Source organism: Zophobas morio, unplaced genomic scaffold (assembly GCF_036711695.1).
Source record: "Zophobas morio isolate AGI-343-1 ecotype UQ-CSIRO unplaced genomic scaffold, CSIRO_AGI_Zmor_V1 ptg000042l, whole genome shotgun sequence".
NCBI lineage: Eukaryota > Metazoa > Arthropoda > Insecta > Coleoptera > Tenebrionidae > Zophobas > Zophobas morio.
In genome coordinates, this window is record NW_026972147.1 from 200,143 (window position 1) to 224,740 (window position 24,598).

Consider the following 24,598-nt stretch of genomic DNA (forward strand, 5'->3'; position numbering starts at 1 on the left):
TAACTAACTCACGAATTTCAGATTTTTCCATTGTTTTGAAATTGCTTAAGGCGTTTTATTTTGCCGAACTGCTGTCAAGCCAATAAACGACATATTGACTTGAAATATCTAAGGTAACCCGATGAAGGATAAAATTAATGAATATCTACAAATATGTTGAGTATAATGGCTCCGTATATATATGAGAATCGGAATACACTACTCTACCCTCGTAATTAAATAAGATTAATATATTAATAGACACTTGATGGCATCAACGATATCTCAACCATCAGATTATAATATTACATTTTAACAAGTTAATCTGGTATGGTGTAAGACAGCGCTAGACTAAAAGAACTTATTTCACTGCCATAATCCTACCCACCTCCCTCGGCATTTTTATTTTTTATCACCGGCATACTACCTCGCACTCACTGTGTATTATTAGTTCACGCGGTTGGGGGGCTCGAGTGTTATGGGTAGGGAGACATATCAGGCTATAACTTCCACCTTTTCGTCCAGGATGGTGAAAACACTCTGAAAACCACCATCAGTGGATACGGCGGGGTGCTAGGACCAGTTTCAGTGGCACGTGACAGGTTATATATTTATGAAATATTATTACAAACTCACAATTATTTATAGTCACACTATCGTAGACTGACTAGTTTATATATCCTCTCAATGCCAAGATTCGCTGAAGTTTTCTCTCTTTGTTCACAATATAACATCCCTGTAAATTTCAAGCTCTCAGATAATGACTCGGTACACCCTAATCCCTTATAAGGTTGATAGCTTCTACTATACTTTTATCAATATTTATATAATTATTTAGTTATTTATTAATAATTTAAATAAAGTAAACTTTAACAATTATTTTCTAAAATTAGTCGCATTTAATGAAGGCCCCTCTCCCACCCCCCCAACTTTTTCTCATATATATTAAATAATTATTAATACTGTTTAACCGTCAACTTTTTTTAAGGGGCATACTTGTGGACATCTATATTCTTTATTACCTTTTAAAAGGATATTAAAAAACGATATACAAAAAAAGTAAGAAAGTTTTTAAGGCAAGGAAGAGAGCAAAAACTATATGCATACTAACTTTGTGCTTAGGAGGAAGGTTTAGCTCTCCTTCGTCTCTACTGTTTGGGGTCCCCTTGCTAAAACGACTCTATCTTTGCTGAGCTGTCGGAGAGAAGCAATAATTAGAAAAAGCTTTAAAGCGTTGTGCTCAAAGCTTTTTGAAGGTAATGCCATTCAGTTAGCTAAGGAGCCTAAAGCTTAGGGTAAACCTGCATAAGTAAAGGCAGGTGTGTGTAAAATCCAAAACCTATTTCTGGCGTCTGCGTCTTTTAAATTGAAGAGGTAGTTTAAAGAGTTGGGATGTTCCCTGCATTTTTTTATAGCATTTGGAGAAGGCCATTTTCCTCTGTGCGCAGCTTTGAAGACCCCAGAGTTACGGTTGTCGCAATTATCCTTTAAATTTTCCTTTGGAAGATTTGCAATTTGTTAGTGACACCTTTACTAATAAGAAATTGGAAATCTTTATTAGTTTGCTATACTGGACTAGATAAAACTGTTACAACAAAAACATTTAAAGATAGAATGGTGTTCGCATTAAACTGCTCATCTTTCTATTTTTATTTCCGAACTGCAAGTAGAACATATCCACAACCACCCAAAAAAAAAAATCTTAAAACTTGAATATATATTAAACGCTCAGCTCTTTTTGTATTATATACATAGATAGACCTACAATATATAAAGAACACCTTTGAATTAGTAGGCTATATTATAAAAATAAACTTACTTAGATGCAGCTTTAGCGGTGATGCGTTAAAAGTATTATTTGAATATCACCCTTGCGATATCCTTATATAAGAGGAAAGAACAATAAGCCAATATTATGTATAAAACTATAACTTTGGTAGACCATCTTTTACGCCACCTTGTAAAAGGTCAAAAAACCAATATTAAGGTATGGAGCCCCTAAGTATAGAAAGATAGTTCACTTAAAAAAAAAATTGTATAGGCAAATATTATTTTAAAAAACCATTTTCTCCTTAAAGTAGAATGCCCCTCACGAGACAAAATATAGTTATCGTTATAGGTAAATTATATAGCAAATATGTAACTTTAAAAGACCAAACTCTTGTTAGGAAGCCAATCTTTAAATTTTAACACAAATTGCCATTATAGGCAATTCTTATGTTTTCAGAGAGATTCGTTTTATCCCTTGTTTTAGTACATGAGAATATCTATTTACAATAAAATGAGTTGTTGCGATTAAATTTCTTGTCTGCGCTTTTTTCGGTTACTTCCGTGTGTGCTTGTGCTTTATATACATATATCTATACGCAGTTAATATAAAATACATAAAGGTTTCAGTACCAGCGTTTAAAGGTTTTATACCCCAACAATTAAGTCTGTAAGTGCAATTTAGGTCCAAGTGTAGAGTGTTTTAATAATTTAATGTAAACAGTTTCTAAATAAGTTGTTAACGCTTCATACATCAAGGGACACGTATTGAAATAATAGTATTAATACTTTTGTGATGGAGCAACAGTAAAATAGAGCTGATGCAAGCTTGTCAGCTAGAATTTAATAGCGCTTAAGGGACGAAAGTTAATGTAGACAATTTAGTCAATAATCGTGGATAGAGTATATAACAAGCTGGTACTTTATAAAGACTAAATAATATAGGACAGAGATAATTAAAAAATTACTCGTGGGCCAAAAAATATATAAACTTAATAGGTGTTAAGAAGAAGGAAGATAAATATACGCATGAACGATATAAAGGTTGGGCTGCAAAGCAAAAACCGGAAGGGATGTCGATATAAAAGCTTTATCAACTACAAATATTTCTAATTAACTAAATACTTACTAATAACTAGATTATATAATTGATTATTAGGAAGAGCAACATATAGGTGGTCAATATATATTATGTACTATACCTATAGATTAAAATTTGTAACAGTACTCAATAGGTATAACACGAACCAATCCAAACCCATAAACTGGGGCCCAAAGCCGAAAAAAAAATACAGACGAGGCGACACTCAAAGCAAAGAGAAAAGAACTTATTTTTATATTTTTATTTATTTAAAGCACTAACTTGCTACATGCGTGATTTATAATCAATTGCTGCTTAATCTGCTTTCCCTAGCGATTCATTGCGCCATCAACGAAAAAAAAAACGAATGCGTTTCTCATCACAGCTAAATAGTATAAGTTAATAAAGAAGTAATGACAAAGTATTAACAATATTACATTTAATAAAATAGTTAAGTATAATACCATTATATTATTAAAAAATAATTATATATATTAATAAGTTAATAAAATTAACTTTAATAGCCATATTCCCCTTCTAATAGACCTAAGAAATGCTTTGGCAGCGAGTGCTTGGTGTACCTATCGAGAGTAATAATCAAGGTCCTGCCTAATTGGTATGTTGCCCTGCCAGTTGTGCTAACTACGGTGAAGCGCACACTGTCAATTATCGTTCCTGCAAACATTATCCGCGAAGGCCTACAAAATTTAATCAAACTGCTTTACCAAAACCTTGACAGACCCCCATAATATATACCCCGGCAATCTCTTATTATGCTTGCTTGGCCACAAAGACAACTCCTCAGACAACTCCTTTCAATTTTGAGGACAAACCTGCCAACAATATTAGAGACGGTAAAGGTCTGGAATTCGTTTGCAATGGTTTTAGATCACAAGCGCTTCGTTATATTCGTCTTCTTTTCTAGAACGCAGATGGCGTTTAACACAGGAAACAATAATTGCAGGGATTGATGCAACGCGAAAGAATTGGTGGTGGTAATAGTGAAAGTCAACTTCTTCCCAACTTTCCAGTCAACCTCTGCAATTTTTCGACGTATCGCCAGGATCGCATTGATAGGGGCGGTGGAAACGCAGCTAGTTTGGTCAGGCGTAACATTCAACACAGTGTGATACCTTTACCAGCCCTGCAAAGCGCTAAGGCGGTCGGAGCTTCCCTCCACTTAACCAGCCTGGGATCTCTGTCGTTAACTGCAGCTTACGAGAGCCCCCCAGCATGCCACTTAACACCTCAAAGTTTAATGCCTTTTTTATAACTTGTTCCTCAGTTATTGTAAGTGGGGACCTTAACTTTAAAGCAACCGCCTAAAACAGCCTTATTGTCGATAAACCCTAACGGCCGAATCCTCGGATCTTACAAAGACGAGCGCGGACTGCGCGACTTAGAGTCACAGTACCCAACGCACATATCGAAGACAGGGATATCAAACGTATTAGATATTGCCGTTTCGAAAAAATATTTATAATTCAGTGGCAGCTGAAGCTCTTTACAAACTCTCGTAGTATTATCTACCCCCTGCTTGATTGCGCGATGAATAGGAGTTAATATACTAGAACTTTTATGGACTGGGTTCAATTCCTTGAGGCTCTTGATATAACCTTTTCATTTTCCGCCTTACTTGACTTTGCTGCTGCTGAATTCGAGGGCATATTGACTATGCCGTATCATACCGCCACGACCACACGTGGAGTTGAGTTCGGCCCTAACCGCTTGCCTAATGAATTGTAGGGCCTTATCCGCTAGCAGCAACGCCCGAAGATAAATTAGCGCTTCATATACTAAACCGGCGCATAAGGAAGGAGCTGTAGGCGCACCATAACCGATTGCGGGAGACAAAGTTAAGTAATATATCGGGTGATAACAACAGTCGCGTGTCTTTCTAAAAGTTTATTAGGAAACACAAAAACCGAGCGCGCTTACTATTACCTACTATGCGAGACGGCAACTTTGTGGCGGAAAATGATACTGACAAAGCGCCACTTTTTGCGGATTACCTCGCTACTTTGTGTGCCTCCCGTTTATTTAGTTGCTGTTGAAGTACTTAGTGATTAAAACTTCCTCGCTGATGCTGAGGAACAGCTGGAGCCAATCACTATAGTCGAAATCGTAGAGGTTAACGCATTACCGAAACGTAAGACACCTGGCCCCTCCGGCCTCACCAACGTGATGTTAAAGCAATTGCCAATGGTGGCGAGAGAACGCTTATGCTGTCTCGCCAACTCTACATTGACTCTCTGCACCTTCACGTTGCGCTGGAAGACTGCAACACTGTTGTAATGTTCCCGAAGACCCCACGACCAGCATCTACGCCAAATATGTACAGGCCTATCAGCTTCTGGTTAGCTGTTGGTAAAGAAGCTGAGGCTGCCATACTGCGCTTCTTGAAAGCATTTGTTGAGCGCAAGCCCCCCCGCCAGAGTTCCATTTGGCTTTCGTCAAAGGACATTCGACGACTTAACAACTCCTTCGTTAAACGGAATGGACGATCCGCTCCTTCAATTTTAAGAAGACAACGAGTGCCGTCTTTCGTGCTGTCGAAAAAGTGTTTGATCGAGTTTGGCACAAGGGCTTGCTTCATAAAATGCGCATGATAGCCCTTCCCACTATACTTTTTAACGTGATCAAATTTTACCTTAAGGACAGCGTCTTTGATAAACGTGGGGACGATACGTGCTCACCCCTAAGACCACTAACAGCCAAAGTCCCGCTATGATCCCTTTTATCACCTTTACTCTTGGCACTTTATGTACCCGACGTGCCACAGCCTGACGACCCCCTACTCGCCGATTGCCTTATAGGCGGAGGACGGCGATTTACTCGCCCCTTTTGAGCCAGCATCTGCTGTACTACCTAACTACGCTTGCCAACTGGTGTCATCGTTGGAAAATTACTATTAATGCAAAGAAGGGCAAAGCCCTTTTGGTCACAAAGAAGCACACCACGCTACTACTGCAGCTGACCTTTGAAAATAAGGTAATTCCTTGGCGTCCTCAGGCTAAGTACCTGGGGGTCATTGTTGACAATAAGCTCTCGCGGCGACAGCACGAAAACTATATCGCGGCGAAGGTCAAGATGACGGTTTAAACTCTTTATCCTTTACTTTGTGCCCGAAGGAAACTCTCGCTGCACAACTAAGACGTTTGTGTTTGTTGTGCATCCGACCGATCATGACATACGCGTCTACTGTCTGGGCTTAAGACTCACCGAGAATAGTCTTTCCACTCCAAGTTAGACCAAACAAACTGCGTCGCCTTATGATGGGTGCTCCGTGGTTTCTTCGCAACGATGCCTTACATCAAGACCTCCAGATTGAACAAGCTGGGTAAGTTTTTCGACGCAACGCTATCGCTGACCGCGCAATGGACTCTATATATATAATATGGGCTGGGGGTAGAATTATTTTAAGTAAATATATATATATATATATGTGATTGCTTTAACACAAGCTAAAAGCTACTACTCTGTACGCTATCGCCTGATGAGAGCTCGTAAATTCGCTGTTTTCTTTTACGGCCCGATCGAGCACCAGGAATATCATTAGTATATAAAAAAAATAAACTTTCAGAAGGACTGCTCCCCTCTGGATGAGGAGCCCATAGAAGGGGAGGCCTGGCTGGCAGTGATGCTAGCCAGTGTGTCCAGGCGGCCCCGGGTCATGTGCCCAGGGCTGTCTTTCCCGGCGGTGGTTTTTTTGGCGGTTTTCCACCATACTAGGCCTAATGGCGAAAGTCCGGGCCCGATGCTTCCCACTTTTTCAGTCCTTCGGGACAATCATGATAGCTCTATAAAGAACATGCACTGGCGGCAATCGCCCCCAACCGCCCATGCTGCTGGTAGAATACGGATTAAGAAGTCTTAGAACCCCCTCCCTCATGGTCTCCACTGTGGCATGAACAAAAAAAAAAATTAAATTTTAGAGCTCGTTTCTCTTATTTTTTTATTTCCTTATTTTTTTATTTTTTGTTGATTACACTACGCTTAGAAAGCAAATGACTGACATCCGAAATACAATTAAATCGCTACACTATTTCTTACTTGCCAGACTTACTTGCAGAATGCTCTATGGAGCTAGTGAAGATAACAGAATTTTGAATTGGTCACTGGGGAATAGGTAAAATTAACACAATGCTATAATGGGAACTCCTATTATGGGATACTGCTAACATGTACACTAAAACCGAAAAGATATTAACAAAGAAAATATTATCTTAAAACGACTATTTTTTAACTGATATTTATTTATAATAAAAATGAATTCATTTCTGTTCTAATAAAAAAAGTTTAAAGGTAAAATATTTTGCTAAAGGTATGAACTTGACACAAGAGTTGTAAAGACCCTTAACGGTGAAGAGGTATACGCAAGATATGGATAGAGCACATTACATCATAAAAGTCGCTCCAAGGACCTTTTTAACGAACTAGAACAACTCATTAACTTCGAGATACATATCACCTTTTTTCCCTTTAAGGCTATAAATAAGTATTTCTATATCTCACCGACTATGAATTTTAATGTACACTTTAACGTACATTATAAGAACGTTGATTATTACCCCGAAAAAAATTAAGATTGCGAATTCCAAGCCATCGTCCTGCTACACAGCCTTGAGGAACCTGTCAAGTTATTCTGTGAGTGTGTCTCGCATGGAATATCACAAATACGGACGGTTATAATCCGCAGTAGACAACTGTGTGTTTTGCTCCCCTGACGATCGTTACATAGTGTAACTACAGTTACTTATCATCTAATTTGTACAAGACTACGACAATCACTTAAACCAACGCTAGATTTTAGGCACTGCCAAATTAACTACTAAATTTAGTACGCTATGTTCCGCAAAAGTATCAATACTTTCAAGTGAAAAAGAAGAATACGCCAGCATAGTAAGTACGTTCGCGGTCTACTGTCATTTTCACTAGGTCTAACATCTTAATGAACAGATCCGTTTACCTAGGGATAAAAGAGCGTTAACATACCTTTACACTATCTACATTTCTAGAAGAACGAATACAGTACAGACAACACCGTATATGAATGCTACACGGATAAAATGTAGTATGATACTAATAAAAACGAACGAACCTATCAAGCTATATTTTAAAAAGAACTCATGAAAATTAAAGTATTACCATAATAAAAAAAAATTTTTAAAATAAGGATCTTACTGTCTAATATTATTTCGGAAATCTTTAAAAATTATATCTAAAATTCCATCCAGTTAAATATAAGCTATAAAATTTCAAGTGTCAATAATTTTAACTTGAGGTATCTTAATTTTTGATTTTATTTTGACTGAATAAATATTTATATATTAAACTTTCTATTTTTTATTTTAATCATTTATCTTTGCTTATTAAATTTTTCTTGTTCCCGCCATATATTTTTATCCATCTAATTTACTTCTTACTTTTTTTAAATCCTGATAGACCCTGTGTCATACAACATAAATTTGCATCGTTTAATGGCGAAAAATTGTTGATAGGAACCTAATTTATTACACTTGCTAACATAAATGTCCTACTTTTCTTAAAAAATGTAAGACTGTTAAGTATATCTTTAAACGTATTAACATTAAGCTGCAGACATTATAACATGACAACATAAAATTGGACACAAAACTTTTAAATAAGGTAACAAAGAAAGTTTAAACAGAAGAAGCTAAATTTTTTAATTTTATGCACCTTCCGAGTTTCTTCTTTAAGGGAAAACGTAAATTTTGCAAAGGGACCAGTATATGATTAGTTAATATCGTGTGGGCTGGCAGTGCTCACGGAAGGATTACTTTACTTCCTATAAAATCAAAAGTCAATAACTATAAATTTTTGCGGAGAAATAATAAAGCAAAAAATTTAATTTTAATTGTTTTTTACATTAGATATAGCTTTTTTTAAGTTTGCAACCTTTTTACTAGCATATAGAGTGTAACACAATGTTTATAACAATACAAGCATATTCTATCATATACTATTTATAGCAGCTATGCCAATAACGTAAAAGTAGAAAAAAAGCTGAAACGTTACTGAGATTCTTTACGCCTACACCCGTATAACAAAAGTTAGCTATAAGGTGAGGTTAAATAGTAATTGGTATCATGAGCGATTCAGGTTTTGTCTAAATCGTGTTAAAAGGTTTTTAAAAAACTCATTCATATTTGAACATTCAGTTTTATATAATTTAGTGGCGTGCTGCGACAAATGCTAAATAATTATATAAAAATTCAAAGCTTTTGTTAAGTTTCTAAAGAGATCTAATTTTTATTTAAATTATTTGATATACCCTTATTATGTTTACAGTAGAAGGTAGTGCATATTAGACGGATAAAACTTTTCTTTCTATTTCTCACAAAAACCAAGGAAGCATTTTTAACTCAAGATAATTTATCCACCCTACCTTGACCAATCAAATAAACTTCTTATTCTGTTACTCCAAAGAGCTTCACTTTTAATTTAAAACATAAACCTAGAAGCAACTAAAAACTATTTTGTATAACCTTCAATATTCAATATTTATAAGTATATTTCTCATAGTTATCTCTTCTAGAAGTTAATATTCGGTACCGATTTTACTTTTCTTTATTATATTCTACTTGATAAGTTATTTACATCTTTTAACTGGCATTTAATTTTTAAAATTGACAAAAGAGACCTCATTCTATTTAACAATGTTTTGAAATATTATAGGTCTTTATTATACTTGCTTAACCTATGTCTAGTTTTTTAAGTTAAAATTGGTAGAATCGGTTTCCTTAGCTTTTGTGACATTAAGAAAAAAATGTGACGTAGAAATTTCTATAAAATCTAAGTCATTATACCGGAGATGGGACTATCTGTTTCATTTTCAATATTTGGAACTTTAGTTTTTGAAGATTTATGCATAGATTACCTCATATTGTCAGCTTTTAAAAGTTATTTTGAAAAAACTGTAAATAGTCAAGTAATTAGTTTGGATGATTCCTCTTCAACTATATATAAGCATTAAAAGAGTTTTCTGGAAAGTAAGACTTTTATTACGTAATTCGTCATCATCTACAATATATTAATTAAAAGGTTCTCAAGACTTTTTACAACTAACATATTATTTTTCCTATTTTATTGTATAAAAAATTTAGAATTCAAATTTCTATTTCTACCTTAAATCTTTCGTCTTTGGACTTGGTCGGTAGCTTTTATAAAAATCTCTTTGTTAATTTTAGTAATAGTGAAAACAAGAATGTCTTAGTAAAAATCTCTGCTAAAAATATTTTTTCCTAAATCGCATCAGACAAATAAATTATGAAATTAAAAAAATAACAATTTATAACGTGTACGAGAGCAATAAATCATTATTTATTTACCTTTTTATACCAGTTTAATGCTGCAACAACTCCACTTACTGAATTTGAGCAAAGAAAAAAATATATCGGGTATTTTTTTTAATAATAAACTTTTTGAAATTCACGTTTCTTTTTAACGCAGATTCACCCAACGAAACAAAGACTGCATAGTTCAAATCGAAGGCTGCCCCTTTTTTTGCGCGTTTCGCAGCATAACTGTTGTCTTATGTTTTCAACTTTAGCACATCTCTAACTTTCTCTAGAAAAAGTTTCATGTACTTTGCTTATTACAATTACAATATAAATATTTTTTAATACTATTTTTATATATTAATCCACTTTTACTGCGGTAATTTTGTTGCCCACAGGCAGTACCGTGAAATTTTATAAAGATATGTTTGAATAGGCTCTACATATTCTCTATGTAGTTGGCTGTTGCGCACAAACTGAAGGGCGTCCATCATAATTCTCAGAACGCGAGTTAGTAGTATTTGTAGTTGATGAATATGCTTGCTTACGCAATAAGCCCAGGCATTAGAGTCATAAACCATTAGCGGGCGCATAACCGATTTGTATAACACAAGCTTGTTTTTTAAACACAAGTTGCTTTTCCTGCAGAGTAAGGAATATAAAACGGCAATAGCTTGTCTGGTATTAAAAAGGATGTAAGGAAGATGCGGAGTCCAGCTTATTTTCTCGTCAAGCATCACCCCGAGAAATTTAACTTCTTCCTTTGAGGAATGACAGCTCGGTTCAGTGAGAGATTAGGGGTTGGGGGAAGTAAACTCCTTGTTATAATCATAAGCTACTTTTCGTGGCATTAATTGTAAACCTGTTTGGTTTAGTGAGAGATTAAGGGCCTGGGGAGAAGCCTCCTTGTCATAGTCGTAAAGCTACTTTTCGACGCACTAATTATAAACCTTTATGTTGGAAACCATGTCTCAAGTACTGTCAAACAAGACTGTATGTTTTTGGACACCAGCCTAGCAGATTTTTAAACTATAATATAAGGCTGTGCCATCAGCGTACTGGGCTGAGTTTATATTTTGACGATTGTGGCATATAGGACGTTTGGATAAAAAAAAGTAAAGGAGATGGGAAGAAACCTTGCAGCGGACTTCAACGAAAATACTCCAGCAGTAAAGGTGCTATCCGTTAGGTATGAGTGTAATACCGAAGTTAAGTGAAAAGAAGAGCTGGCAATAAACACTTTGAAGACTAAACCAACGTGCCATATTTTATTAAAAGTTTTCTCATTATCTAAGAAGGCCACACCTGTTTACATATTTAACAAGAAGGTTACTTCTCCCGAGGTCTAACTTTCGCTAAACCAAATTGTCATTCCTCAAAGGAAGAAGTTAAATTTTTCTCAGAGTGATGGTTGACAAAACTAAGCTGGACTCCGCATCTTCCTTATGTCCTTTTTAAAACCAGTCAAGTTATAGTCTTATATATCTTACTATGCAGGAAAGCAAATTGTTCTTAAAAAAAAAAGCCTATGCTATACAAATCGGTTACGCGCCCGCTGATGGTTTATGCCTCTATTGCCTAGGCCTATCCCTCAAGCAAACGTATTCATCGACGTGTTACCACAAGTCCCTTTGATATTTATATTGGAAATAGCTATATATAAATGATTTAGCTTAGAATATCGTGAAATTACTAATTTTGCCCATTAACATAATAATTGATACAAAAATTACTGTTATTTCCACACGCTCTAAACGACGCTAAAATTTAATGGTAATTCGGTCATTTGTACGTTAACTAATAAAATGTGTGCTTATGAGTGATCAGTTCATTAACAAGGACAAGATGCAGACTAAGTGTAGTGCCCATAACTTTATAAAGAGATTTTTTTTTATTAATAATTTTTGGGGTACTCGGTAAGTCGAACGCAAACCAATTAGTCGATTTGGGCGCAATTAGGTGCTCGTACATCTCCAAGAGGAGTATCATGAATGCTCATAATTTCTAGGGAGAAGCACAGTATGGTTAGCCTCCTGGCCACCCACCGAAGTACGAACTAAGTTCTGGGGGATTTGTCTTCTAGATCGGACGGGTTTAAGTTTTCGCCAGTGAGCTTCCCCTATATAAAAATCTGGCTACTCGCATAGCTTATTAAGTCATTGAAAAGATGAAATTAGCTAAGAATAAGGATGGGGGGAAACTATTATTACTACTATTATTACTACTATTACTTTTGTAAACTATTTTACTACTATAACCACTTGTACTACTAAATGTAGTACAAATTTGATACAAGTTCTGTTCTTTTATTGGCACAGCTCTCGCTAGCATTTTGAAAATTATCATCTGAAGGGTTTAAATTTTCGGTCGGATTATTATTAATATTGTTGTACAACTCAGGGAATTTAAACAAATAGAGGATGGCGCGCATGCCATCCCCTCTATTCTTCTAAGAGCCGAACTTAAAGAAATAAGAAGCAAATAGGCATTTGAACGTATAGTAATAAATTTGATATTTTTATTTATCATTTTTTTGCAAAAAATAAAGATCCCTATTGAAGTGGACAATATAGGTCTTTGTCCACATAATTTTTTATATAAAAAACTCATAGAAACAGTTATGTTGGTCTGTGATGCAAAAAATTTTTATTGTAAATTTCATTTAAAACTTAGTTTTCTTCTTGCATTTGGGATTTGAGCACCTCACAGAGATCTTGACCTCGGTATTCAGCAGTAACAGGCGTTGTCATTTGTTCGTTCTTGCACTGTAGTTGTTTAGTAAAGTTGGGGTGTATCTAGGAGTTGTTGTGGGCGAAAGTAACAATCCCTTTGGGTTTTTTCTTGTATGAAAGGTGCTGCTCCACTTTGTCATCGTCTTGAGTTTCTAAAAGCCATTCAGCGATTTTGAGTTTAAAATCGAAAAGCTGCATGACTTTTTTTGCTTTTGTCACCAATTTTAGGCGTTCACTTTTAATTAAATCAAGTCAAAAAAAATGTAAAATCGTTTTAACCGTCCATTTATTAGTTCTTGCATCCATTCAAATTGACTGTAGGTCTCAAAAAGCTATACGATGTGGGGCTGCGCCATCAAAGGGTTAATGCTTCTAACCTACACACCTACAAGGTCACAAGGTCTGGCTTTTATGTAGTAAACCTTAAAAATCTGCAGGGTGTTAGTTTTAATGTTTAAATATTAGTTTTGTAGAAACATAATATTTTGTCTTAACAAGAACGAGGGATTTTCCAAAGTTTGTATTGCGTAAATTCCCTTTACAGGCGAAAGGATTTTTACGTATTATGTTACCTAAGGAAGATGTGCTTCAATGTTTAAGTTCCATCTCCTTTGTTTTTTTTGACTGGAACGGTACATTATCTCAAAGAATTAAGGGTGTAACAAAGCAATCAAGAGTTAAGTTAAAATTAAAAACGTTAATATCTCATATGCCAGGTTATTCTCATCTTCTAACCGGTATATTCCATTAGAGACTTTTATTGTCAAATTTTTAATACTTGGTGACATAATAAATATATAGACCGCAACTTATCTAAGCTTGTAAACAACTATTTCTGTTCAAAAAAGGAACTTGCCTTATCAAAAACCTTAGATGTTTTGCTGAACACGTTTCGAGGTGTTTGCAGTAAAGCTATTAGACCTTCTTTGTTTACTGTACAAACAATTTTTTTTTGGTAGCGTAGAGTTTAACGTCCCCGAATCAATTTTAAAAGAGAATGTTATACATTTCATTGCCCGCGATTCTGAAAAACTAACTCCAGGTACGATCCACGGTTTGCCATATTTCACTTATAAAACTTTTTGACCTAGGGGCTAGAGAGCTTCTTGTTTATTTACATTCCCGAAACATATCCATGGGATTAATTAGAAATGCACATTCTACTGAGCTCTCTATGAGGAAAAGACTGAAGCATTTAAGTTACAACTTACGCTTTTGTTTTTTTGTAAATTATGTTAATATGTATAGTATCAAATAAACTTTAAAAATTATTAATATAAACTTTATTAATTACTATATATCTTAATAGAAGTTAATAAATATTTTTCGACGGTGATAATGAGTGGCTCCCTCGGTTTACGTAAACCCGATAAAAGAGTTTTTAACCAGGGTTTCTCCTCTTTCACTTACTGGAATTTTACAAGTGTTTAATTTAACACGTTCTTTGTATTGTGCTAGCCATACTTACAGCCCATCTTGAGCACGCAAATCCCAGAGAGATCCTTTGGATTGGAAACGAACCGGTAAAAGACATTCAAGGGGGCCTGCAGATGGGGTGGTTGACTGTAAGGCATATCTTCTAAGTGTTTATGCGAAGTGTGCAAGTATATTTGAATCTTTCTTATCAGATTCTTTTCTTCTTTATAAGATGCCGTGAATTTTTAAGTGCATTGGTCATCAGGATTTTTAAATTAACGTATTTTTTCATTAGGTTCTTGTTTCCCAAAACAATGAGCAGAATTCTGACCCGGAACCTCATATTAAAGTCGCCTCACTATATGAGTTGCTTGACATACTAAAGTTGAGTTTTAGAAAAAGTTAGATGTTACTTTTACCACTACACAACTTAATTCGTCTATTAAAATAGATGAGTTTGCTTTACTCCCTCGTAAATTATATAAACTTAAATTTACTCGTTTTATCATTTCATTGCTAAGCCTTTACCTATATTAAGTCTTTCCTTCGTAACCTTATATACCACTTATATTAAGTTTGGGCCTCTACATTATTTGGTCGCACACTCCAGAGTATTAACGTTAATTTAGTCACAAGGGAGCTAACAGTTTTGTTTCGTGAAAAATAGGAAGTTTAAGGCTTGATTTAGAATAAGGCCGCTTGCTGTCAACTTATTTAATTTTTGCAAATTTAGTCGGTTATCAGTTTGCGGATTTAAGGGTTACATTACCCTCGTTTATTAAGTTGACGGTGCAATAACATTTTGAACATGAAAATCCAACAACGCTGCCTATAAACAACAATAAAGAACTGCAACATACATTCATTTAATAAATATGTATATTTACATGTCTTTAGTATAGCCTAACTGGTTGGTTAATATTTCATTGTCATTCTTCCCTTTTTTACGCTTTTATTGTCTATCCTTTTTCTAGTTTTACTTCTCTTTATTGTACCCACCTTGAGCACAGTCTATTGATCAAACAAAGAAGAACAAGGGAATAAAATATCCTTTTATATATATGGCCTTTTTTGCTTAGAACTTGTTAAACTTCAAAGTTAGTCCTGTAATTGTGAAAACCACTGGGCATTTATATGGCTCGTGTGTTTAGCTTCATTTATAAATGCCTTACATTTCGGTCAAAGTTTGTTTCATTGAAAGTCTGTTTATAAGGTAAGCAGATTAGACCTGGCCTCTTCCTAGTACTTTTTTTATATAAAATTGTAGTAGTATGCATCTAGGCGTCTTGGGTGATGCTGGAAAGAGAGCTCGCCGGATAAGTCTTTTTGCCTTTCGTGCGCAATCGCTTTTATTTCCAGCTTTATTTATCGTAGTTCTGAGTCTTACGTGCACATAATTAAATATGTAGAGTAATAAGAGCTAGAGCTGATCTCTTGTTAGTTGTTTTGCTTAGAGCAGAGCGCCCCTTAGGTTAGCAAATAGTTTTAAATATAATTAAAATGATGACCTTTTTGCCGGTATATCCACTAGACCACTTTTATAAATAGTTGCTTTTATATGCAGTATGATAAGTTTACCTTATAAAATTTAAAATCGGTGACCGGGCGTTAGCCACTATTATTTACTACTTAAATAGGTGCTAGAAGCAAAATATTAAATGTTCTTAGTCTAATATTTACCAAAAAAAAAGATCTCCAATCTAACGATTTGAGGAAATTACGTTTAGAAGTTTGAACCCGAGGTCGCAATTACTCGAAGAGGAGCGGAGTTATAGTCTAATCCAGTAGGCTACGCGTAGGAGATCCAGGAAATTATACAGTCGTTTTCGCCTGTAATGAGCTCACTTAAAACGAACCTTTAGTTAAAGCGGAGCTACTTTGTTGCGTTGCCTTAAGTAAAAAATCTCGTTTTTATCAAAACCGATTGAAATCGATGTCAGACATTACAACATATTTTTCATACTGTTTTCTTTCAATAATTGCAACGGTTTCTGCAAATTAAGAGGATTATTTTTTGTTCAGTCGTTTGAAATATATAACGAAAACATTCTTTTGACAAAAGGATCAAAATTTTAAACGAGTTATATTCCTGAGTGAACCAAGTGGTTGTGTGTAAAAAAGTTTTAATTTAGCTAAAGCTACATTACTTTCATAAGCAAAAAAGAAAAATTAAGAAAGTTTATAAGGAAAACATTACGAAAGCGAATAGGACTGACCGGAGCTGGGTAAAGTAGACCAAGCTTTATTACAACGGTGTCCACTGCTACAAAATAAAGTCGTAGAATACTTTAAGATGACTGCTGCAGAAAAAGACTGGGCTAATTCAGAAGGATGGTTGGTTACAGTGTATTTTTAAAAACTTATTTTGAATGAATTTTTTGACCGGAAAATCAATTAAAACAAAATTATTTTGCAAGTTCATTCCCGTCTTTTGGCCATCTCGGATTTGTTGACCTCGGTTATAACGAACAGAAATAGTATGTCCCCCTAAGTTCGTTATAAGGTAGGTCGAATGTATAAAATTGGCATGTTTTGTTTCAGTGGCAAAGCTAAGCTTTTAAAGATTATATTAAACCTTCTCGCTCTTTCTGTTAAATTGTCTTAGGTAAGGTTTACTTTTTTGTTATCTGCAACCCTTCTCTCTGATAATGTAAGGTTACAATACAAACTTAATATATCTGATTCAGCGCTGGAATCGTTTAGATCTTTCATTGATCGCTCTGAAACTTATCCAGTGATTTACTGACAGCCTTGTAAAAATAGTTTAAATAAAATACATAATGTGTTTAAATCCGATGTGTTAAAGAATGAGAAAATATTGAGAAACGATTAATTAAAAAAAAGCTCTAAATTTTTAAAAAGTTGTAAATATTTTATAAATACAAAATTAGGTAGAATACTTTTTGTATACTTTTTTATCGTTTTAAACCTACTGGCGGAGACACTGAATTAAACTAGTGCGGTTTCATTGCTTTTTTGCAATATATTTTAATAGCACTTGAGCGGAATATCTCCTAAGCAACATTCTTGCTTGACCAATTCTTCATTGAGTATGAACAGCACAAGAAACTGGAACACTGATATCTCTTACCTTTCTATATGCTTTATTAAGTCCCTCCATGACCCCTCTTGGTCTACATCTTACTATTTAACATTATACTTATCAAAAACTCTCCTATACAATAATTATTAAAAATGAGAAAATTTGATAGATCTCTTTAGTAACACGCAAGCTTAAAAAATATGAAGCGTTGAAACATAGAGGTAAAGTAACGCTGTAAAGAGACTAGGCGTACGTAACTGCTTAAAAAAACTACCTAACTCCAATATATTTAAACAAAACTTAAATTAAAAGGTGTACCTGCTAAGTCACTCCCAATTTAATTTGACCCTTAAAATTTCCTTGCTAGGGGTAGATATAATAATGAATTAGGGTTATAAGAAGCTATAAATCAAAAAACGACTAGTATTTCAGTGCTGTATTTGTATATGAAAATAAGCTAGCCGTTCTTTCTATGTTTTTTGGGCTCTGAAGCAAGTGGCCCGTAGGCTGGCAGTGATAGGTAAGCCTTTGTTAAGCGGTTATCTCCTCCCACAGCATCTTAATGTAAACTTGCAAGTGAGAGACAATCGTTAGTTTTACAAACTCTATCTATCTTATACGTACTTACACCCAAAGCAATAGGCACCAACTGCGCTATCCGATGTTTATTCTTCCGAGTGACCCCTTTTCTTGGAGAAAATATTTTTCATAGGTCTATGAAAGGGCGAATCCTGCTTTCGAACAGTGGATTAGCATATACTAAAGCCGGTTTCCAGTTCCAGTTTTAACAGGACTACCATTTTCAAGCAAAGAGCTAAAACTAGAGAAAAACATCCTTAGGATCTCAAAATAACTTTAAAAAGACCTAGAATCAGTGCTAATTGTATTTTTCGTATTACTTATTAAGGTAAGCCTCTTAAACATAATACTCGAATGAATCGTGAGCAACTTAGCTGACGCACCGCTTACTAAATTTCGCCCAAATTTTCTTAATAATGAACTCTATCATATATAAGGAAGAAAGCACTCAGATTTCAGGGCTGATAAAAGACTGCAGTCATTATAAGTACTGGAGCTCAATTAATACATCTTAAAGGTAAGCTATAACCTCTTTGGTTTAAGACGGTGGAATAGTCAAGCTCGGGTCAGATGGGCCCTCTAAGCAACGAACAAGGTTTCAACCTCCCTTGGTGGAAAAAAAAGAAAAGAGAAAATGTGCACATTGCTTTCTAAGAGCCGTTTGGATGAGGGTACCATAAACAGTAATTTACTAGTTCTCAAGTACACGTTACTAATAAAAATATGTTAAATCACTTGTTACCCTTGTTTATTTAAGAAGAATAAAAGATTAAAAAATCTCATCTGTATTTTTCCTATTAAAATAGAACAGTTATAATTTAAAGACATATTGTTGAGTCCCTTAACAGTTTCGTTGTTTGGATAATAGGAACAGATAATATAGTGAGCATTATTTCCCTTTTCTTGGTGCCCATGATTTACTGTTATACCTACTTACTAGGTACTTGTTTAGCTGAACTTTTTTAGCTTACTCTTTTCTACGAACAGATGTAATTGAGTTTCAGAGTTAAGTAAGTAGATTTAAGCTTCTTATTGTAAGTATTATAGGTACAATGGGCGCTATTGATTTTATTCCGAACGTTAGACCATGGGAGTCTTTAGAAGCTCAACTTAGTGAGATAACGTTACATATTATTAAAAATGTTTTTAAATTTGAAGGAATGACTCCAGTACAAGCTGCGACTATTCCCTTGTTTTTGTCCTACAAAGTAAAAAAGCCCTAAATAAATATGACATACTGTTTTTTGATTTTTACAAATTATTTAATTACTATAATTATTATTAACTACAAATTATTTAATTACTATAATTATTATTAACAGGACGTTGTTGTTGAAGCTGTTACAGGTTCTGGAAAAACTTTGGCATATATAGTTCCTTTATTTGAATTGCTACGGAAATCTGGCAAGTTAGCAAAGAACGATGTTGGAGGGCTTATAATTTTACCAACTAGAGAGTTGGCCGTCCAGGTTTAATTTTTAAACAGTCTTCTTTGTGCTTAAAAAACAATAACGTTAATTAGGTCTCAAAATTGTCTTTTGAGTTCTTAAAAGTAGTTTCGGAGCTTTTTAGTCAATTTTTAATTATCGGCGGAACCGATTTTGGTTTATCTCTTAATTACTACCAAGAAACGGGTGGAAATTTGTTAGTTGCAACACCTGGAAGACTTTTAAAGTTCTTAAAGTAGTTAGATTTTATATTAGCTTATGCATTTATCGCATCTTTTGTTTTTAATTACCTTTGTTTTTGTAATTAAATTGTTACCTACGTCTTCATAACATAAAGGTTTTATTGAAAGCTTGTTCTTTTTTTTAGCTTGTTATGGTATAATTTTTACGTCTGTTTGGGTGGATTTTGATCTTTTTAAGTGGAGCTACAGAGGATTGTTGGTTTGATGACTTTCAAATTCTTTCTGGGTAAAAACCGCGCTCCCTATTGGTAAATTGGTTTTTAGTGAAAATGGGAGAGTAAAAGTTTTTGTTATAGTGCCTCTGTTACCACGATTTTTTGATTGGGATGCTCAGGCTTATTGTTATTTAATTTCTTAAAAGGGTGTTAAGGGTTAGGGTTAAGTTGTTCTTTTTTTTTTAGGCGTGTGACTAAAGTTAATTTGAAAACTTTAGAAGTTTTAATTTTAGATGAAGCTGACAGGTTTACTATTACTTATATATTATCTTTAAATTTTATATTCTTACTTCAAGTCTAAAGACTTTTGGATCTCGGCTTTAAGGAAGCCTTAACCGATATTCTTACACTTCTTCCGAAGCAAAGGAGGACTGGTTTGTTTTCCGCCACGCAAACTCACGAGGTTGAAGATTTGATAAGAGCAGGTTTGAGGTTAGTTTTTAAATTTTATTGACTGTATTTTATACTTGCATATAAAAATTTATTTTCTTCAATAAATTTTGTTTATGTTTATTTTTCCAGTAGTGATCATGGGAGATTTTTTATTTTTTATTATTATAGGAATCCTGTTCGAATACAAGTTAAAGTAAAAGCTTCTGGCCAGTTGTTATCATGTAACTTTTTCCTCAGTAGTTTTTAGTGGTCTTTTACTACTTCTGCTACTGGATAGCGTCTGCTTGTATAGCAACTCCGCCTACTCTAAACAACTATTACTTTATTTGTCTGCGTCAGGAAAAGTTTTCGCAGGTGGATGTATATTGAGTTGCTCTGTAGAACTAACAATTTCTTATTTATAATATAATTATTATTATTATATAATATAAGCACTCTTTAGTAACTTTACACAGTCTATTGAACTTTTTTTATCTAAAGTATATGTTTCTTTACTATTGTTGCTTTTTTGTATAACTTACGTTTTTCTGAAATTTTCCTAATTGCTTATAATACTGTATACTTCCCTTTTTATATTTTCTAGTTGGTTTCCTTTATGAAGAATAGGGAATCTCAGAAGTTTATTGTTTTTTTTGCCACTTGTGCTTGCGTGGATTACTTTGCACTTGTGTTAAAAAGGCTTGAAGTATTAATCGATATAAATGTTTTTATATTATTTTTTATAATATACAAATTAACAAGGATTCGGAAAACATTGTAATATAGTTATAATAAAATAAGAAGAGAAAGAACTATATTTACTTCGTGTATATGTAATGTACTATAAAACTTAAAGCAAACTTTTTTAATATATATAAATATGTATTCTTCTCAAAGAAACTTTAAAGTTGATCACAACCAGTGGAAGCAACTTAACTTTTTATTGTGTCTATACTTTTAATATAGCCCCTCTTGTTTTTTATAACATTCACTCATTCCATATACTTTTGCATATTTATTTTTACTTTTATAAAATATTTTGGAGGTCACATCCGTTTCTGTACTGTCTATATATATATTATATATATAGATTATGAGCTCCTTCCCTCTACTTTCCATGCACGGCAAAATGGTGGTGAAGAAGAGAACTGGTTTGTTTTTTTATTATATATGTACAAACTACTGTTGGACTGGGAACCTCCCCGTATATTTTTATATACCAGTGAATAACACGTGTTCACATCTAAATATGTATTAATTAAACGATAATTTTTAATCGTTTTCCACTGCCCCTCCCCCATGCACTGGGACAGTGGAAAGCTTGTTGCTACCGAATCAATACCTCCTTTGTATTACTATTGACCTTCCGCTATGTATTCAACCCTGTGCATTATTTGCGGATAAGTAAGTGGTCATCGAACGTGTTGTTGTTATGTTATACGGCAAGGATATTATTCATTATAATTTATTTTTAGCGAATTTATAGGTTATCATGTGTGTGGTTTAGAACTTTGCAAGTTTATTCTTTTGAGGTTTTTGTTTAAGAGTGATAATATAATAGGAACCTTTAACTCCTTCAAAGAAAATATTAACGGCGCTTTATTTTGCACGGACGTCATTGCGAGGTATTGTCATACTATTAATAGTCATTACCTATTTATACTATTATATTTTGGGAATATGTTAGGGGTATAGATTTACCGGATGTCGATTGGGTTGTGCAATTTGATCCGCCACAAGACCCGTCCGTCTTCGGTATATACGCTGGATAAATTTCATCGTTTTATCATTTTATTGGCTGAAAGTCCATCGCTGCGGACGGACTGCACGGCAAGGTCGCCAAGGATGCGCATTGATTTATTTAACGGAGGAAGAAGATGCCTACGTCGAATTTTTGCGGAACAGAAAGGTTTGTTGATTATGAAACTTTAATTGTTAAAAGTTGTGTAGCCAATGCCCCTCGTTTTTATAATTTTATTAAACCATTTGTTATATTAATACTTTAGCATATAAATAAACTTCAGTTTATAGTTAATTATTTTTAATATATTTTTTTACTTTTTTTATAATGAAAGATACCGCTTAGTGAGTTTAAAGAAGATTGCGCTACATATAATTATAGTAGATTAAGCGAAGATATAAGACGTACTTTTTTCCTGTTTACTTTATATAAAATTGACCGATCTTGTGTTAATTGATTTAACATAATTGTACTTGTTGTGTGTAATATTATTTACTTGCTACGCTTATTTTAGAACTCGCTATGAAAGATCGGAACATTATTGAAAAAGGCAATAGAGCAATCGTTAGTTTTGTTCGCTCTTACAAGGAGCATCTTTGCTCCTTAATATTCCATATGAAGGTATAGGTACTTCTATATATTAGTTTATTGGTTAATATAGCATTTAAATGAGTTCCATTCTATAATTTTGTGGCTATTTATAAACTTTCAGTAATAAAATTATGTTATAGCATTTGAGCTTAAGCGCGCTTTGCGAAGAATTTGGTGTGATATCCGTTCCCAAAATGCCGGAGTTTAAGAATGTTCATCTTAGTATTAACCAGTCAGTGGATTTAAAGTCTATTCCATACGCCAACAAGCAAAGAGAAGCAGCCCGTTTGAAAAATATAGGAAGGGCCACCTTGAAAAGTACTACTTACAATAAAAAATTTCGGAGGGCAAATTCTTGGTCTTTACGAAAAGTAGCTTCTGTGTTTTATTACATTATATAAATTTTTGATGCTAAAAATATAAGTAAAGGCAAGGAAAACCACACTAACTATTTTGTAACTATTATTATCTCTAGGATAAAAAAGCTTTAAAAATGAAACGCAAACAGTCAAAGGCCGCCAAAAGGGCTTATCGTGAGAAAGTTCCATCACAACTTATTAATTTTTTTAAATTCTTATGTATTATATACTTTTGTTTAGGAAAAATTGAGTTGTCAGAAGACGGATGAAGTCGATCTCGAGGAACTTGAGAGAGACACAAAACTTATGAAAAAATTAAAAAAGAAAAAAATTTCTGGTATTTTTATAGTGTTCTTTCATTTTACTATTTTTTTATAATTTATTTTGTTTGAAGAGGCTGACTTTGAAAATTTTTTTGTAAATAAACCTCTTTAGAACTTTGCTTTAACCGACTCTGTTGCTACTCACACTCGTACTTTTGTAAATGGATTTTGAGTTTAATAAAAGTAAATAAGATATTTTGGATATTGTGTTGGTTCATTGGACGGGAGAAGTTTAAAAAGAGCTGGCTGGTCAATCTTTAGAGGGCTTTTCGCCACACAGGGGCCCTATTGGTGGGGAAGGAGCAGTCGATATTTCCCCGCTCTTTTTTATTATTGGTATTTCGAAAAGTATCTTATTAAGGGCAAGTCATAGTATGCCAATTCACTTTGTGGACTTATCAATATATTATCAAATTTCAGAGAGCTCGCACACTGCTTCAGCCAGAAAAAACTAGGGTTATCAAATAATTCTAAATTTGCGTTTTTTTTAAAAAAAAAAACCTTGATTCTATAAGTCGAAGATTTTAGTTAACGACAAACAGTTGAAGGACAGTTCCCTGATTTCCAAGCTCTACTTATAGATTATACTCTCGGCAAAACCGTTTAAATAGCAATAATAAAAGATAATATTTTCTAGATTACTTACGATAAAGCTTTTGGTTTAATAAAAATAGAGAATGCGCCAGTTGGTTTAAGATTTACTATTCTCCTTCTTTCCTTTGTAGTAAAATGTCAGAAAGTAGAATCTTGGAAGAGGGGAGAGTAACTTTTGATTATAGAGTTTAAAGCCTGATCCTGATGAAGCAAATATTTATCGCAGTTGTTTTAGATATTACCAAAATAATAATAAACTATAAAAGTATAATTTTTTATTATTATTACTGACTATTACTATTACTATCGTTATTACATATTTATATTTAGTTTTATTATAACTACTATTATAAAAGAATACCGAGTGGTGGTGCTCAAACCATATACACAGTGTAGAACCAGAATTTGTAGATTTTATGGTAGACGGTATATAGTTGAAGCGCCATCGGCAATATTTCAAACCAGTTTCGCAGTAGATTTAAACTTAAAATCCCGGTGCGGTTAAAAGTTTTGCTAGTATAATTGCAAAGTGGCTTTCGTAAAAGTAAATTTAATTAAAAGTCGCATATATATGTTAAGTCTTAAGTTCACTTAAATTGACTCACCCCTTACGCTTCAAAACTATTAAGGTCGTGGTATAAATGAGCGTTGAAGTTAAACATGTCGATAATAGGCCCATAATACTTACCTGAAAGTAATAGTGAAGATTGTTCACCGGATAATCTTCTCTACTTCGCTAAATTAGTTAAACTGCATTTTATCAAGGTTTATCCGAAATGAACCATGTTTTGTAATGTGTCATTCTGTACAACTAA

General features: G+C 34.0%; 1 protein-coding gene and 3 long non-coding RNA genes across 4 annotated transcripts; 2 read left to right on the forward strand and 2 right to left on the reverse strand.

Annotated features, from left to right (window-relative positions):
- Positions 1-961: 961 nt before the first annotated feature.
- LOC135141150 (uncharacterized) lies at positions 962-1,851 on the reverse strand. Its single transcript, XR_010282339.1, has 3 exons — positions 1,799-1,851; positions 1,091-1,476; positions 962-1,001 (listed from the first exon to the last, which is right to left on the reverse strand). It is a non-coding gene; the product is annotated as an uncharacterized LOC135141150 (long non-coding RNA).
- A 12,131-nt stretch (positions 1,852-13,982) lies between these two features.
- On the forward strand, positions 13,983-14,675 carry LOC135141151 (uncharacterized). Its single transcript, XR_010282340.1, has 3 exons — positions 13,983-14,059; positions 14,170-14,250; positions 14,319-14,675. It is a non-coding gene; the product is annotated as an uncharacterized LOC135141151 (long non-coding RNA).
- Positions 14,676-18,728: 4,053 nt separating this feature from the next.
- LOC135141109 (ATP-dependent RNA helicase DDX55-like) lies at positions 18,729-23,375 on the forward strand. The gene is made up of 20 exons (XM_064071965.1): positions 18,729-18,780; positions 18,839-18,887; positions 18,946-19,106; positions 19,221-19,367; positions 19,421-19,581; positions 19,990-20,049; positions 20,107-20,235; positions 20,365-20,417; positions 20,474-20,550; positions 20,780-20,881; positions 21,266-21,326; positions 21,737-21,800; positions 21,863-21,930; positions 21,981-22,084; positions 22,251-22,320; positions 22,431-22,537; positions 22,648-22,878; positions 22,983-23,048; positions 23,107-23,203; positions 23,261-23,375. The coding sequence occupies exons 3-20, from the start codon at positions 18,951-18,953 to the stop codon at positions 23,299-23,301; spliced, it is 1,794 nt and encodes a 597-aa protein (XP_063928035.1). The 5' UTR covers positions 18,729-18,780; positions 18,839-18,887; positions 18,946-18,950; the 3' UTR covers positions 23,302-23,375.
- On the reverse strand, positions 23,336-24,563 carry LOC135141110 (uncharacterized). The gene is made up of 4 exons (XR_010282315.1): positions 24,145-24,563; positions 23,836-23,984; positions 23,691-23,760; positions 23,336-23,640 (listed from the first exon to the last, which is right to left on the reverse strand). It is a non-coding gene; the product is annotated as an uncharacterized LOC135141110 (long non-coding RNA).
- Between the last annotated feature and the right edge of the window lie 35 nt (positions 24,564-24,598).

Bases quoted from the DNA above. Each gene is read 5' to 3' on its own strand.
- LOC135141109 (XM_064071965.1), top strand. From the start codon at position 18,951: ATGGGCGCTATTGATTTTATTCCGAACGTTAGACCATGGGAGTCTTTA. The intron at 19,582-19,989 runs GTAGTTAGATTT...TTTTTTTTTTAG, and splicing joins AGACTTTTAAAGTTCTTAAA to GCGTGTGACTAAAGTTAATT. The intron at 20,418-20,473 runs GTAACTTTTTCC...GCTACTGGATAG, and splicing joins TTCTGGCCAGTTGTTATCAT to CGTCTGCTTGTATAGCAACT.